The sequence below is a fragment of the Pan paniscus genome, chromosome 3, assembly GCF_029289425.2.
Source record: "Pan paniscus chromosome 3, NHGRI_mPanPan1-v2.0_pri, whole genome shotgun sequence".
In the NCBI taxonomy this organism is placed as follows: Eukaryota; Metazoa; Chordata; class Mammalia; order Primates; family Hominidae; genus Pan; species Pan paniscus.
In genome coordinates this window covers 37,863,856-37,881,734 of record NC_073252.2, presented here as the reverse complement: position 1 = coordinate 37,881,734, position 17,879 = coordinate 37,863,856, and the positions used below count along the sequence as shown (strand labels likewise).

The following is a 17,879-nucleotide window of genomic DNA, read 5'->3' as shown; positions in this document are numbered from 1 at the left end:
TCTCTCAGTAAATCAGTCATTTTGTGGCCTAACCAGCCTATCCTGAAGCTCAACACCTGAACCCCTTATCCTTCAAAACCACGAAATTCCTTGAAAAGCCTCTAGAATATCAGGCTCCTTCCTGGAAAAACCCTAACCATGGATCTATTTCCTAAACTGCCTTCTCCATTTCTACCTCTGAGTTTCCAGGTATGCGTACAGAGCATCACTCAATCCTGCAGATTGGCCCATGAAAAGTTCATGGGCTGCAGTCCCAGCTATACCCTCCGCGATGCACAGCAGTGCACATGCTGGACAGCCCTCCCATTCCCTTCAGTGATCATTCAAATCCTTACAACTCTCAGGGGCCCTGAGGATTGGCAAAAAGTGCCCCTTCCACCATTTAGTTTATTATGATATTGTGGCTCAATCTAGACAGCTCTGACCTTGCGGTAGGGGGAATTGGGAGGATTTCCAGGGTCCTTGTGGGAAGCTTCCTTGGCTGCACACACATTCTTACACACATTCTGTGCCCACATTGTAACAACCTGCCCCCCTCCCCAACGTTTGGTTTCCACAGTGTCAGTAGCTTGTATATACTGTGCTATCTGTACCCTCCTGCCACAGGGAAAAAGAAGCAAGGTTGGAGTCTGGTAGACATGAGTCAGACCTCTGAGTGTGGGAGCAGTAACTTCAGGGGATGCTTGGAGCATGATTCACACAGGACACATACTTTTTCCAAGTATATGCATGGCCTTATGTATATTGTGGGCTTATATTCAGGAGGAGTATATTTTCTGCTTTTCTGTGACCAGAGATTCTGGCCTTCACATTCTGGGATAAGTTAATATATGGCGCTCTTGTGCAGTACACAACCCAGACACCTTTACTGGGGGCCTTAACATAGTCACCTCAAAACCCCTGCACCATTCCCGTCTATTCCATTGTCAGAGGATGGCTGCCTTAGTCCATTTTCAGCTTCTATAACAGAATACCATAGAGTGGCTGATTTCTAAACAATAGAAATTTATTTGTCTCACAGTTCTGGAGACTGGGAAGTCCAAGAGCATGGCGCCAGCATCTGGTGAGGGCCTTCATGTTGCATTATCCCATGGCAGAAAGCAGAAGGTAAGTGAACACAGGAGACAGAGTGGAAACTGGGCAGAATTCATCCTTTTTATCTGGAACCCACTCCCTCAATAACTAACCCACTCCTGAGATAAAGGCCTTAATCTATTATTAAGGGCAGAGCCCTCACAATCTGATCACCTCTTAAAGGTCCCACTTCTTAATACCATCACAATGGCAACTAAATTTTAACATAAATTTTGGCTGGGACATTCAAATCATAGCAATGGTTTTGCCTCTATTAATGTGAACTTTCTCAACTTTCTGTTTCCCACCTACAAATCTATACCTGGGTGCCCTTCTTTTGCCTCTCCCTTCCATTTCAGAGCATCAAGTGTTTGTCTTTGTCTGAAGTCAACAACTCCTATGCTTTTGATCCTATCATTGAGTTCCTCTCAATCTTGCTACATTAGTTATTCTCCTTGTTCTGATTTCTTCACATATTTCTCTCCATGTGCTTTCCAATTGTCCCATAAAATTGACTTCAATCCATAAAAACCTTCTCTTGACTGCCAAGGTCCTCCGTATGACTTTTTCTCTGTTCTCTTTCAGCCAAGTTTCTGGAAAGAGAATTCTCTTTTCTCTTTTCTTTTCTTTTCTTTTTTTTTTTTTTTTTTTGAGACAAGGTCTCACTCTATCACCCAGGCTGGAGTGCAGTGGCATGAGCATGGCTCACTGCAGCCCCGACCTCCCTGGGCTCAGGCAATCCTCCCACCTCAGCCTCCTGAGTAGCTGGGAATACAGGTGTACACCACGATGCCCAGCTAATTTTTGTACTTTTTGTAGAGTTGGGGTTTCACCATGTTTCCCAGGCTGGTCTCAGACTCCTGGGCTCAAGTGATCCTCCCACCTTGGCCTTTCAGGTGGGCTCCATCTCTATCATGCAGCTTAATGTTCTTCCACAAGGGTCTTCAGGTAACTCCACATTGCCTGATTTGCTGGGTAACTTTTTGGTCCTTATTTTACTAAACTCCTCAATGCATCTGACATTGATGATCACTTCTTTCCCCAGAAAACTCTTGATAGATTCTACTGGCTTCCATGATACTTTTCTATATAGAACCTATCAGTCAGCAGAGGACCATGTCCGACATCCTTGTCTAGGGTGAACAGTTAAACTCAGAGTCCCTGGCTGGGCAGCCCCATATTCTCCTGAGTTGAGGGAAACCGATCTATAGCCAGTTTGTGGAAGTCATGCTGAGTGGGGTGTGGGTTGAGGCAGCCATGGGAGGTCTTGGCTTGAGGGCTTCAGGCCTGGCCTTCTTTATATCTGTGAGAGTGCTTTATCCTTATACTACATTTACTGTTAAGGTTTCTGTTGGTTGTGATCAAAAGGAGGCTTGTCTAAGACAAACACTATGCACTTAATAGTTTATCCTCTGAAATGTATACTTGTGGGTTTCACTGGTCCCAACCACACAGTTTCTTACTGTAATTCTCTCTTGCTCTTTACTGAGAACAACTGTATCAGTGTTATATGCACCTGATTTTGAGGCTGTGGTCGCAAATGGTCTGAATCACTTATTTGTAGTTTTTGGGAGACCATGTGCCCATGAAACATAACTCAATGTGGTGATCCAGGTAATTGGACAGAGATTAGGAACACCATTGCTATCGATTAGATTCCTCTGATTTTACTTTTTTGAAGCTTCTTTTTTTTTTTCAGATAGGGTCTTGCTATGTTGTCCAGGTTGGTTTCAGACTCCTGGCCTTAAGCTATCCTCCTGCCTTGGACTTCCAAAGTGCTGGGATTACAGGAGTGAGCCACTGCACCCGGCTGAGGCTTCCTAATTTATGATGGAATATATTTAATTGAACAATGGAAATTATTCTCATTATCCCTTAAAAAATCTATTTTGGCGATAAAATTATTTATTATAAAGTATGACAAATTCCTGGGCAATCGAAGCTCTCCATTCTCCTTTTGTCGACTGTTATGCTTGGCTGTGACCCACGGTTATTGCTGACCCATCCTCCTCTTTTCCTCATGCATATGTATGACTGTGCAGTCTGCAGTCTGTACCATGCAAATTCTTTTACTGTACATACATTCATACACATTTCTCATCTCTCCATCAATCCCAGTCCTTTAAGACCCAGCTCAAGATGCACCTCTTTCATGAAACCTTGCTGAAGAGCTTCCAGTACAATTCTTTTGATCTTCTTGGGATTTCTCCAGCTCAGTGGTTATCAACTGGGTGTGATTTTGTTCCCTAGAGTCATTTGGTAATATCTGGAGATATGTTTGGTTGTCACAGCTGGGGTGGGAGCTGCTGGCATGTAGTCAGTAAAGGTCAAGGATTGTAGCTAGACATCTTACAGTGCACACAACAGTCCCCCACAACAAAGAATTACTGGACCAACAATGTCCACAGTGTTGAGAAACCTTGCAGTCTAGCCTGACTTAGCACCCCTATCATTTGATTACTCATTATGGTATAGAATCTTAGGGCTGGATGGGAACCTTTAGAAATCATCCTATCATCCTTGTATTTTATAGGTTGGAAGACCAACCCAAAAGAAGCTGCAGAGAGTAGAGTGAGCGAATCTTTGGCAGGGCTGTGTCCCCTGACCCCTGGGCTGTTGGCCATTTATTTTTTATTTTTTTATTTTTTGAGATGGAGTCTTGCTCTGTTGCCCAGGCTGGAGTGCAGTGGCGTCATCTCGGCTCACTGCAAGCTCCGCCTCCCGGGTTCACGCCATTCTCCTGCCTCAGCCTCCCAAGTAGCTGGGACTACAGATGCCTGCCACCACGCCCGGCTAATTTTTTGTATTTTTAGTAGAGACGGGGTTTTACTGTGTTAGCCAGGATGGTCTCAATCTCCTGACCTCGTGATCCACCTGCCTCAGTCTCCCAAAGTGCTGGGATTACAGGCGTGAGCCACCGCACCTGGCCAGCCATTTCTGTTCACTTATGCAACAGTTCCCTTTCTCCCAGGCAGGCTTAAAACTTTAAAAGCAAAGTTAGAATCTTTTTCTTAAGCTTGTAGTGACTCTCCCCTCCAACCCCTCATGCTCAGCCCAGTACTACGAACACAGCACATATTTGTTGTCATATCAAAATAGCCCCAGATTGTGTAAAATATTTTATTCCCCTTCAGACATATTTTTTAAAAAGAAATGTAAGCTTATCTCCTGGATATAACCACTCAAAAGGAGAGATGAGTGCATCTAAATCACGAAAGAAATCCTACAGAGGCCTTCTGCGGAAGCATGTTCAACATTAATTAGAGTAAATACCAGCCAACTGAGGCTTATGCGTTTAAATGATGGTGATGAAAATCACCAGCTTAGCAGTTCAGAGGAAAACAGGAAAGGTTTCTACTAAGGGGAATGATTAACTGAATCCCTACAGAGAAACCGAAAACAATGAAAATCAGAAAGGACATCACATTGTATATGTTTGTAAATTTGATCCTATACACTCTGACTTTTAATCCACTCCCATCAATCAATAAATTATTCTCACTGAGGAAAAATATGTAAGCAATTGTTGAAACAGAGTTCAAAAAGGCTAGGTTAAACATGCAATGAAGGAATATGAGAACAATACTTTAGATTGCAAAAGAGGAGCTAGTTGACTAGAGTTCTGCATTTCAGAGGCAGAATAGTGCAAGAGGAGGTTGCAAATGTGGGCCCAAGGGAGCTGATCCTGGATTTGCATCCTGGTGGTGCCAGGGAGAGGCCATGTGACTCAGATAAATGCCCTAATCCCTCAGCTTTGAAGTGAGGAGTGTTAACAATGATTCCCTAAATATAAAATCATTGTGAGGAATTGATGAAAGAATACAAAAAGAGTTCCCACCATAGGATTGGGCTAAATCTAAGGGCAGAATGAGGATTATTGTTTTTAATTAATGACAGTTATTGTTTAGAATTATTAAAACTCTACTTTTGTTTCTGAAAAAATGGAAATACAACTTAGTTTTAAAATTTCCATTTTATGTCCTCTGAAGAAATATGACATTCCCTTCATAATAGAGAATAGAAGTTCCATTACATTGGGGTTCTTACTTTTAAAATAAAACAGTGGATTTTTAGATATACATATGTAGAAGCTATTTAAATTGTATGAATAAATCTGTAGGGTTAAGGATATGGAAAATAATTTAAGCTTGATTTTCTTTCTTTTCTCTCTCCTTCCCTTCTTCACTTTCCTCCGTCCCTCCCCCTCTCTTCCTCCTACCCTTCCTGCATTCCTTTAACAAGACATACAAATGCATGTATATGGGGTATGTGAAAGTAAGACATTTATAGAGAGTGTGTCAAGCAGGTGTTATGGAAAGTTCAGGAAGAGAAATTTCAGAGCCCTGGGTTTCAACCCTGGCTCATAGTAGATATGTCAGGCAGATCACTTAACCATCTCTCATCTGTAAAACAAAGGGCCTGGTAGATAATGGGTAAGGCTTAAGTACTAGATTTTTATATTTGAAGAGCCATAACAGATATACAATTCAAATGTGTTGTTAACAATGATCCCGTCTTTCTTTTTTTCTTTTTCTTTTTTTCTTTTGAGACGGAGTCTCGCTCTGTCGCCCAGGCTGCAGTGCAGTGGCACAATCTCGGCTCACTGCAAGTTCCGCCTCCCGGGTTCACGCCATTCTCCTGCCTCAGCCTCCCGAGTAGCTGGGACTACAGGCGCCCGCCACCACGCCTGGCTACTTTTTTGTATTTTTAGTACAGACGGGGTTTCACCGTGTTAACCAGGATGGTCTACGATCTCCTGACCTCGTGATCTGCCTGCTTTGGCCTCCCAAAGTGCTGGGATTACAGGCGTGAGCCACCGCGCCCGGCCAAAAACGATCCCGTCTTTTTAATAGTAAGTCCAATCTGTGGGAAAAGAGTGAAACATGATTCAATTTTGAAATGACATTTTACATTTTGATTAGATTTCTTGATTCAAGCATTTTGTTACATTCTAACTTACAAAACCAGAGCTGGCTTTATAAGTGTGTGACCTGTGCAACTGTGTGTTTAGGAGGGCTCCACAATCGATTTAACGTTGTGTTGTTGCCATCTTGAAATTCTTAATGATTTTTGAACAGAAGGCCCTGCCTTTTCATTTTGCATTGTGCCCTGCAAATTTTGTAGCTGGTTCTGGCTACAACTTCTAATTTATAGTTTAATTTCTAGGTCCGGGATTCTCTCCTGTTTTAGTTAGAAATCCACATGGATCGCTTTCCTCTGCACCCATTCTCAGTGTTTATGTTGATATAAAACTAGCAAAGGCTGCCTGCTAAGACTGCCAGACTGTAGGATGCGCTGCCAACTGAGCGCAGGACGCGCAGTGCCCTCCTTGGGCTTCAAAGGGCAGGGGCTCCATCCTTCAGCCTCAGCCATCTGTACTGTAGTGGCCTGAGCTTCTGTCACTGGCAATTCCCACATCAACGCAATGTTTGTAATAATAGTCCAGCAGACTGCGTGGAGGACTCGGTGAGAGAATAAATAGTCCTCTGAAAACTAGAGGTTATCAGTCACCTCAAGGATGATACCCATCCTGTGAAAACCCACGGCTCCCATGCACCCCCTCTTCTTGCTGGTGTTGAGTATTTGCTCAAGTCCTGCCCTGATTTCCTTCAAGCAAATGCTTGATGGCCCAGTAACAACAGTCTCTACAGGGCAGTAAAAAGGAACTATTCAGAGAGAGCCTCTGAGTCCTATTAATGCTTGTGAAGATGATTCAACTTCAGAAAACACTTCTGACCTCTTAGCGTGTGCTGTCTGTCCTCCATCCAGGCGCTGAGGGCACAGCAGCGAGCAAACACAATGACAATGAGATAATTACAATTCATCATGGTGGCCCAGACATCGTGGGTTTACTCCCTGGCCTCTAATAGTCACCTCGCAGAGCTGATGTGAGGATGTGAGGAGATAATAAGCGCCTGGGCATTGAAAGACCTACTTTGCGGGAGTATGCGCAAGGTGCAATACAAGCACACGATTTAAAAAAAAGGCAAGTTGTTCCTGAAAATGCATAGAGGTATTTTCCCCAATAGGAGCAGCTTAAATGCAAACAAACAGAGGAAGAAATTTAAGTTATTTATCTTTTCTGCTAATTTCCAAACAACAGAACGTGACATCCAGCACAGCGTCACTCCCTAGACCTGCAACCGAGGGGAATGCTAGTGTTTAGACATGCCAACAGCGAAAAAAGCCTGTGCTCACTCCAGTGCTGGCCGCTTCTGACTGTCCAGTGCTTCTCGGGGCGCGCTCCCTCTTTCTCTTCCCACGCCCGCCTAGTCCCAGCGACCGAGGGAGGTTGCACCCGGGCGACCCTCCCCCAGCCCCGGGCTCCCGCGTAATCCCAGCCCGGCTTGGAAAGGAAGCGGGCGTGGCAAGTAGAGGCAGGGCCGGGCCACGGTGGGCAGGGCACAAGGGCGGGGCTATAGCCTAACTGCGCCGCCAAGGCTGCTGCTGGGTTTGGAAAGGAAGCGGGAGCGGTAGGGAGAGGACGGGTCGGGCAGAGCTGTGGGAGGGGAAAAGGGCGGGGCCATGGATGGGCCACGTGCCTTCTTAGGTGGAGTCCGGGGCTCGGCAGGGAGAGGCGGGGCCAAGCTGAGGTGGGTGGAGAAAGAGGGCGTGTCCATGGCCTAGCTACGCCGCTGAGGCTGCTGCCGGGTTTGGAAAGGAAGCGGGAATGGCAGGGAGAGGCGGGATCAGGCTGAGGTGGGCGGGGAGTCGGCGGCGGAGCCACGAGTGGGCCTAGTCCCGGCTTAGATGGAGCCCGGGGCGCGCGGGGAGAGGCGGGACCTAGCCGAGGTGGGTGTGGCGTGGGGCGGGGCAATGGCGGGGCGGGGTTCGCCGCTCCCTGGGGCCCAGCCCAGCCACTCGATCAGCCCGCCGGCTCCGGAGCGGCACTGCCTTCCCGAGCGCGGGACGCGGCGCCCTGGGGGAGGAGGGCGAAGCGACGCGGCGATGGCTCCGCGGGCGCTCCCGGGGTCCGCCGTCCTAGCCGCTGCTGTCTTCGTGGGAGGCGCCGTGAGTTCGCCGCTGGTGGCTCCGGGTGAGTGTCCGGTCGGAGCCGGGGCGCCGGGTGCTGAGCCCGGTCCCGGGAGCGCGGAAGGAAGCGAGGGGTCGGGACGGCAGCCCCGCGGCGTCCCGAGGAGCCTGCTTTCTGGCACAGCCGCGGGATCCCGGCGCTGAACAACTGGCTGTCCCGCGGCGGTCCGGGCAGGGCGCGGTGCGTGGCAACGGCTCCCGTCCCTCCCCTCCCGCGGGCCCCGCTCCTGCCTTCCCTCCCTGGGGCCTCCTCCGAGGATCTGTGTTCCCCAGCCCTGGGCTGTGCGGGGCGTAGGGACCAGGCCTTCTTCGGGGGCGCTTCCTCCACGGCCGCTCGCCTCGGAACCCCGCGGACCCCTTTCCCGCCGCCCTTGTCCTCAAAGGCGCCGCGAGCGGAAGATCGTGACACAGAGCACCGGGTGCGCTGTCGGCGCCTCCTTCTCCCTTTTAAATACCTTAAAATATCCTAAAACCTGGAGGACTTTGAATCTCTTTCCACGTTTCCATTTATTTGGGTGGTTGATGGATTCTTGTAACAGGTCAAGGAGTCCACATTTCTTCCCATATATCCTGTATAAATCAGGCTCGGAAAAAGGGAAGGCGCGTTGGTAAACTTACATTTTTTTCTTCTTTTTGTTGATTCCTGTCGTCACGAAAGGAACCTTGTGTGGTCAGGGCAGGAAGCCACCAACAGAGATGCTAAAGTGTCACCAACGATGAAGCAGTTTTTAATTGAAATCAATCTTAAGAGGAGGTGTAAGTTTTATGGAAGTCCTATGTCACATCCTTGCTTTTATAATTACAGACACTAGGGATTCCTTACCACCGCTTCCCCTCTTAATTGCCACCTAACAGCTGCAGTTAAAAAAAAAAAAGCATACTTACTTGGCCATTTGGGGTTACTACAGCTGGGAATCTGACGTCAGCAAGCTCTTCCAAGCTTGATTTCAGGGGTGGTTCCTCCTCAGGCCCAAATAATAAGCAACTGGAAGCCTTTCAACAGTGACTGTCTCCTCCATAAACATCCATAAACTCTTCCTCCTGAGAACATTTCAGTCGCTTACAACTTTTACACTGACTTAGCAGTTTGGCCTTCACTTTTTCATAGAAACCAGAGCAGGTTGGAAGGGAAGGAGATGGATAATATTGTCTCCTGAGTCTTTTTAGCAGGCCCGTATTTCCGTTAGCCATCCACCTGGGGAAATGGCAGCTAGTGACATGTTTTACTGGATGGGACAATTTTTTTTTTCTTTTCCTTATTTTGATACAGGGGCTCATTCTGTCACCCAGACTGGAGTGCAGTGGCACGACCTCGGCTCACTGCAACCTCCAGCTCTCTGGTTCAAGTGATTCTCCTGCCTCAGCCTTCTGAGCAGCTGGGATTACAGGCATGTGCCACCATGCCCGGCTAATTTTTGTATTTTTAGTAGAGATGGGGTTTTGCCATATTGGCCAGGCTGGTCTCGAACTCCCGACCTCAAGTGATCCTCCTGCCTCGGCCTCCCAAAGTGCTGGTATTACAGGCATGAGCCACCATGCCCTGCTGGTTCATTTTGATTTTCATCCTGCGTTTGATTGCTGGGACACATAGGTGCATAATCAGGTTCCACTTGGATGTGAGGTTGGAGACATTCATTAGAGGGTTAGAGTCAGTTGCAACAGAATCTGGGGAAGAGTTTAATCTGGGAGTAAAATTATTAAAAATTCAGCACATGATGCATGTAATTAGCCATCATCAGCAGGAGAAATGCATCCCTAGAGTGGGTGTGTGTTTGGTTTGACCTCTGAGCAACACCCAGGTCTCAGGACTAGAATGTGACTGATGAAAGCTCTCATCTAATTGCATGACAGCCTTTGTTGTTGTTGTTGTTGTTGTTGTTTTTTGATGAAAAGAAAATTAATGCGGAAGAAGAAACAGGTGTCTAAAAAGGAAAGGATACAGAGCTCAAATTTGCCAGTATCTTGAGGCATGTGTAAAAAGAAGATGCTCTGACCAGCCAACATCTGATCCCCTTGCAACCAAAGATGGTGTTAATGTTTGTACCTTGAGCATAGGGAAGTAGAGGGAAAGGAATGGGAAATACTGTTGAGTGCCTGCTGTGTGCCAGGCTTTGGGTTGAGTACTTTATATGCATTTTTATTTTTATTTATTTTTTTCTTTTTGAGACGGAGTCTTGCTCTGTCGCCCAGGCTGGAGTGCAGTGGCGCGATCTCACTGCAAGCTCCGCCTCCCGGGTTCACGCCATTCTCCTGCCTCAGCCTCCAGAGTAGCTGGGACTACAGGCGCCCGCCACCATGCCTGGCTAATTTTTTATATTTTTAGTAGAGACGGGGTTTCACCGTGTTAGCCAGGATGGTCTCCATCTCCTGACCTCGTGATCCGCCCACCTTGGCCTCCCAAAGTGCTGGGATTACAGGCGTGAGCCACCGCGCCCGGCCGCATTTTTATTTGTTTATTTATTTTTATTTTTATTGTTTTTTGAGACAGAGTCTTGCTCTGACTCCCAGGCTGAGGTGCAGTGGTGCGATCTCGGCTCACTACAACCTCCACCTCCCGGGCTCAAGCAATTCTCCTGCCTCAGCCTCCCTAGTAGCTGGGATTATAGGCGCCCGCCACCATGCCTGGCAAATTTTTGTATTTTTTAGTAGAATCGGGGCTTCCCCATGTTGGCTATGCTGGTTTGTAACTCCTGACCTCAAGTGATCCGCCCTTCTCGACCTCCCAAAGTGCAGGGATTACAGGTGTGAGTCACCGCGCCCAGCCTTCATAGGCATTTTTAAACTCATTGCTCATAACCCTGTGAAATACTTCCAGTAAGGCAACTGAGGCAAGAGAGGTTAAACAACTGGCTGAACATCACATAGGTACTGTGCCAGTCAGCATTCAGAGAAGCAGAACCACTAGGAGGTGTCTGTGTATGTGTGTACCTTTATATGTATCTTTATCTGGGATAACCCAGCCTGCTTGATTCCAAAGTTCATTCCCTTTCCACTGTACCCCACTGCTCTGCAGAGGAAAAATAGAATATGAGTCAACCTCTGCAATCTCGCTGAGATTCTAAGATAGTTTAGAACGTCATAAAATTGTAAGCATGTGGTTATCAGAAGTTGTCAAGTAGAGAAAAGAAGGGCAGATAGCTTCACGGTGGGTAGTGACAATACCTTTTTCACTTCCTTCCTAGTAGAAGAATCTCATTAAACTTGTCTCTTAGCAGCAGCATTCGAAACTATATACCACAAGCACCCAAAGGGATGATTTTCCACATCTTGGCTTATTAATGTCCTTAAGTTCTCTGGTTACTCAACCTTCAGGTTTATTAGTTTCTCTCTCAGACAGTGGGCATAGCCCTCGAGTAAGGAGTGGGTGGAAGAGGTCCTGGGGCTGGTGAGATGAAAAATGCATTGTCCTTGGGCTGCGGGCTTCCCTCCAGCATTCTGACTCCTTTTTAGATACTAAAGATAAGCTTTATTAAATTCTGGGGTCTCTCTTAGCCAGGTAGCTGCGAAGCTGTACATCCACATAATATATAGTGTTTGGAAAGTTTTGAAAAAGCACACCTTGGAGCTTGGGAGTCCATATCTACATTTAATTTTAAAAGGAAATGAAAAATGTGAGAAGTCTCTGTCAATTCCCTGCCCCTACCCCCTCTAAAAAAGGAAATGAAATGAATCTATTTGGAAATTTGAAGAGTTGAATTTGAATGTGAGAGACCAAAGCCCCAAGTGAACAAACAACAGATTTTATTGTTTCTTTAAAAATGATTCTTTGGCCCTAATGTTGAAGTTTAATGACTTATTGAAACAATAGAGAAATGATTTAAAGCTGACAAAAAGAATAAATTAAATTGTCATTGGTATAAACTATTAGGTTGAGTGGTTCCTAATAATTTCGGACACTTAAGTGGTTGTAAAGATTTGGTGTGCTGCTGAAAGCGGGTATATTAATAATTCTGGTGTGATTTATAAAAACTAAAATCAGAATTTGGTGTTAGTACACTGTAGACACTTTACTCTTTTAGGAAAAAGGAGTTCAATTTTTATTATTACCTGGTTTGTGTGCAGGCGGTAGTCTAAGTACCTAGATCATTTCATTCTTACAATGAATTTCCTGTCAGTTATATACATAATTTTATTCCTGTGTTTGTAGATGAGGAAACTGAGCCTCAGAGAAGTTGAAAAAGTCACTCATGTGTAAGCTGGATTTTGTCATGGAGTCCATTGAGTCAGATCTGTTTGATTTTGAAGTCCATGCTAATTATTACTAAACTATTTTTTTGAGTAAGAAAATTCTTTTTATTCTAACATATTTATAAAGAATCAGTAAGTAACAAGGTCATGGGATGCTATGGTGGAAAGAGCACCAAGCCTTAAGTCAGGGCCTTGGACTTGAAGTCAAAAATCAGAAGGAAGCCGGGTGCAGTGGCTCACGCCTGTAATCCCAGCACTTTGGGAGGCCAAGGCGGGCAGATCACGAGGTCAGGAGTTCAAGACCAGCCTGGCCAATATGGTGAAACCCCGTTTCTACTAGAAATACAAAAATTAGTTAGGTGTGGTGGCACATGCCTGTAGTCCCAGCTACTGGGGAGGCTGAGGCAGGAGAATCACTCGAACCTGGGAGGCGGAGGTTGCAGTGAGCTGAGATCGTGCCACTGCACTCCAGCCTGGGTGACAGAGCGAGACTCCATCTCAAAAAAAAAAAAAAAAAAAATCAGAAGGAGACCCTGATGTCTGCAGCATATGGTTCTGTCCACCTCCATTTCCTCACCTGTAAAATGGGCATTGTGCCAACACCTGTCTATCTGTCCTACTGGCTGCTCTGTCTTACTGAGCTCTTGTCTCTGAAAGTTCTGGGTAAATGGCAAAGTGGCATATATCTTTTATCCTGTGTATCTTTAAAAAATATAGTATTTTTTCTCCAGAGTGCGCATTAGGCTTGATTTATATTACGTCATTTAAACTGTCAAATAAATGTGGACCACATATATTAAACAGTTTTTATTCTGGAGGTGGTGATAGCTTTGCAATGATAGGGATTTTTAAAAAGCCCAGAGTAACACCTCAGATTAGAGTTTGCTACTGTTGCATGGGAGTTAAGTAGCCAAGCCATCTTTTCTCATTTCCCTTTAGCTAAAATACAGTGCACTAGGTATTTTTGGAAAATTTCCCCAAAGATCTAAAGTTTGTGGGAGGAAGGAGCGAGAATCACCCTTGATTCCATTACTCCAAGGCACTAGCCATTGTTAGCATATTTCATTCTGGTCTTCTCTAATTGCATTTTTTTTTTTTTGAGATGGAATGTTGCTCTGTCATCCAGGCTGGAGTGCAGTGGCCCAATCTCAGCTCACTGCAAGCTCCGCCTCCAGGGTTCACGCCATTCTCCCGCCTCAGCCTCCCAAGTAGCTGGGACTACAGGTGCCCACCACCATGCTCGGCTAATTTTGTTTTTGTATTTTTAGTAAAGACAGTGTTTCACCGTGTTAGCCAGGATGGTCTCGATCTTCTGACCTCATGATCCGCCCGCCTCGGCCCCCCAAAGTGCTGGGATTACAGGCATGAGCCTGTAATTGCGTTCTTAACTCAGATAGGTTCTTTAATTGCATTTTTAACTCGGATAGGTTCATAATGCAATATAACTTTGTATCATGACTTTTTCAGTTTATGTTACACAGAAATGTTTCTCTATTTCCCTACACACCCAAAAAAGGGCTGCCTACTGTTCCACTATATGGATTCACTGTATTTTACTTTACTATGTACCTATTTGGGAGATTTCAGTAGCTCATTATTTTTAAGTGAGTTTTAAAACTCATTTCAGTGAATGCCTCTGTGCATGAAACTTTGCCTAAATATCAGAGGACTTCCACAGAAAATGGGTTCCTGAAAAGGCACTTTGAGGGTCAAAGATGTTCACATTTTTGAGGCAATTGATGACATCAGTGTTGATCTGAAGGTCATCCCAGGTTACATTCTCACAGCAATAGCCAAAAAGACTCAATTTCATATTCTTGTTATTTTCTCTGAAAAACATATTCGCTAATTTGTTAGGCAAAAATTGGTACCTTGATTGTTTTAATTTGTACATGGTTGGTAACTATCAGGTTGATTTTGTTTTCTTCTAGTTTTTGAGCCATTTGCAAGTGTGTAATCCTTTATGGACAATTCTGAAATGTAAAAAGCTCTGAAAACAAGTTTTTCTTTTAGGCTTTTGATACCCTCTGTAGGTTGTAAAACTTAACTTGAAGTAATGAGAGGTTTTTAATTTTTTTTTTGAGATGGAGTCTCTCTCTGTCTCCCAGGCTGGAGTGCAGTGGTGTGATCTCGGCTCACTGCAAGCTCCGCCTCCCGGGTTCAAGAGATTCTCCTGCCTCAGCCTCCCGAGTAGCTGGGATTACAGGCATGCACCACGCCCGGCTAATTTTTGTATTTTTAGTAGAGATGGGGTTTCACCATATTGGCCAGGCTGATCTGGAACTCTTGACCTCATGTGATCCACCCACCTCGGCCTCCCAAAGTGCTGGGATTATAGGGATGCACCATCACACCCAGCCTAATGTGAGGTTCTATGGTATATATTATTCTATCTTGACTATTTGCATGTTCTGCTGAATAATATTAATGAATTTGATTTGAGTGTTACAGGTTGTGCGCTAAATGCATTGCATTACCTTCCTAAAATCACAAGGTTTGAACTTTGAAGCACATCTGACTTCCAGGTTTTCAGATAATGGATTATGGTCCTGCATTTTCACTTCTGTGACTCATCTGTTAGTGTCTGTTGGGAGGCAAATATAAAACTGCTCAAAGTAGCAAAATTTCCAGTGGGGAAAATAAGTCCTCAAATGAGTGACACTTCAGAAAAAGAAGTACAACTTTGGTACTCTAGTGTGAAATCTAAGAAAATAAGGGTACCCCCCAAAAACTAAGATTTTGTTTATTCCAAGTGACTTTATGAATGGGTGCCAATTAGAATGGAAACTTGTTGGCTAGATGGAGAGTTTGGGCCAAATTTCTCCTCTGCTTTCTTTTGCCAGTTACTAACACAGTTCTCTTTGTAAGAGAAACTGAATCTACCCAAGGGACTTTCTGGAGGATGGATGGGTAGAGGGGCCAGACATCTTACCTTGAGGATCCTTTTGCCAAACCTGTTGAACTCAGAGGACCTGGTTTTCCATTCCCACCTGCAATACCCCAAGGCCCCCGGCTTCTTCTCTTTACTTGATAGCACTGTCCCAGGATCTCAAACAGAGAGAACCCCCCAGCCAGGTATCTCCCATTTCCCGTGCCAGCTGCCAGCCCTACCTGATCCTCCTCTCCCATTTTGTTTGTGCACTCTTGTGGATAACTGCATTCCAGCCACTAATAAAAGTGCCTGTTGTACAGAGAGAAAAAAAATCTTTAAATTACTTTCCTTATCTGTATTATAGAGAGAATATGGCTGAGCTGCCTCATAGCATTGTTGTGTCAGTTATGTAAGATAAAACTATTGAGTGCTTGGCACACAGTAAGTGATGAAAAAGTGTATTATTATTATTGCCTAGCCTAAACCAAATACCAACCTATCACAGCTAAAGAATGAGACAAAATTCCTAACCACTCCAGAATTTTCCTTTTTGGGCCTCTGCCATTACTTGAGGGGTTTCCTGTCACCTGTTGCTCCTGAGCCCTGGGTGCTGGTTGTGTAAAGGGCAGAGGGGGCTTTGAGGAGGGGATGTTGGGCAGTGCCCGAAGGAGTAGGGTCCGATGGGCTTGGCAGAGTTCTCTTGGGAGGCAGGGGATTTGTGGGGCAGAGCCATTAGCCACCAAAACTAAGCAAAGAAGGAAGGAAAGCATTACCTTTATAAGGTGATATAGTCTGTATATTTGTCCCTGCCCAAATTTCATGTTGAATGGTAATCCCCAGTATTAGAGGTGGGGCCTGGTGGAAGGTGATTGGATCATGGGGGTAGATTTCTCATGAATGATTTAGCATCATCATGAGAAGTGCTGCCCTCACAATAGTGAGCGAGTTCACAAGAGATCTGTTTGTTTAAAAGTGTGTGGTACCTCCCCCCAACTCTCTCTTGCTCCTGCTTCCGCCATGTGATGTGCCTGCTCCTCCGTTGCCTTCTGCCATGATTGGAAGCTTCTGAGGCCTCCCCAGAAGCAGATGCCACTATGCTTCCTATACAGCCTGCAGAACTGTGAGCCAATTAAACCTCTTTTTTTAAAAAAAAATTACTCAGTCTCAGGTATTTCTTTTTTGGGGGGACAAGGTCTTGTTCTGTTGCTCAGGCTGCTGGAGTGCAATGGTGTGATCTCGGCTCACTGCAACCTCTGCCTCCCGGGTTCAAGTGATTCTTCTGCCTCAGCCTCCTGAGTAGCTGGGATTACAGGCACCTGCCACCATGCTCGGCTAATTTTTGTATTTTTAAGTAGAGACTGGGTTTCACCATGTTGGCTAGGCTGGTCTGGAAATCCTGACCTCAGGTGATCCACCTGCCTTGGGCTCCCATAGTGTTGGGATTACAGGCGTGAGCCACCGTGCCCAGCCTCAGGTATTTCTTTATAGCAGTGCAAGAATGGCCTAATACGTAGGGTAGAACATGACATTTTCTTCTGGAAGAACTTTGGAAGATTCACCAATTGATTTATTCTTAGATAGCTGATCTATAGGTGTAGTCACAAAATTGTGACAGTTTTTCTTTAGTATTTGATGTAGATTTGATGATGACATGCTTTGTGATTATCCAGGGTTTGAGTGCTTATTGTTCATCTTCTCGTGGCTCTTTGATGAATGTTTCAATGAATGAGACTCTTAGGAGGAGGAAGCAGAGTCCTGTAGTATTAGGGCTGGAAGGGACCTTGACTGTGTCCTCCAAGCTTTTATTTAGCAGATGCAGAAACTGAGTTGGCACAGCCAGGACTTAAGTGAGTGTCTTTCCTCATTCCGGGACTCTTCCCATTCTGTTAGGCTGTCTATGGAAGTGGATCCTGCCTTGCTGCCTATGGCAGGTTTCCTTGATCTACATATGCCCTTGATCCTCATGCTCAAGGGCCTGGTTTCTCAGCTCCTTGGATGTAGGATGAGGAGGACTAGGAAGAACTTTGGCTAACTGACTCATGGGAGTAATTGTGTTATTCTTAGTCATATTTTAGATTCAGAAGGGACTTTGATGGTCATCTTGTAATTAACACCCTCTCTTTGCAGATGGGGAAACTAGCCCAGAAAGGTTCGGTGTCCTGTGGGAGTCAGGAGTGGCTGTAGCCCATAGCAGATGAGCAGACCTTTAGGTTTGGTGAGGGAGGGACTATGTGTATGTCTTGTTTGTCATTGTAGGCTCAGATCCAAGCACAGGACCCGGAATAGAGTAAATATTTAAATATTTAAATGAGGGAAGGAAGGAAGCCAGAGTTACAATTCAGGTGTTAGGACTCTTGGTCCAAAGCTTTTTCTTTATAATAAAGTGAAGAGTTACTGTTTCCAATATTCACCCACAAATCTTAGATGTAAGCCTCCCCACAGCCCTTCTCTTGCACTGGTGAGAGGCTGTCTTGTCTGCCAGCCTCTATGGGCCAAATTGCTCCAAAGGCAGAAAAATCTGGTCATGGAGGAAAAATGAATGATAATAACAAACAAGCAATACTGCCAAGAATGATAATAACAAACAATCAATACTACCTTATCAGGTGATATGGTGTGACATTGGTAGCGTTTTCAGTGCAAAGATTTTCAAAACCTAAATCTCTTCATGAAACTCTTCTCAAAGACAAACTAAACTCAGCTGTGTTTCTAC

At 45.2% G+C, this 17,879-nt stretch overlaps 1 protein-coding gene across 1 annotated transcript in view; it reads left to right on the top strand.

Moving 5' to 3' along the window:
* The first annotated feature begins 7,872 nt into the window (after positions 1–7,872).
* Positions 7,873–17,879, top strand: part of RELL1 (RELT like 1) — a 73,995-nt gene continuing 63,988 nt past the window's right edge. Inside the window, exon 1 of the mRNA XM_008957556.4 lies at positions 7,873–8,110. Within this exon, the coding sequence (XP_008955804.2) occupies positions 7,891–8,110 (220 nt within the window). The 5' untranslated portion in view covers positions 7,873–7,890. The remainder of the gene's footprint in view (positions 8,111–17,879) is intronic.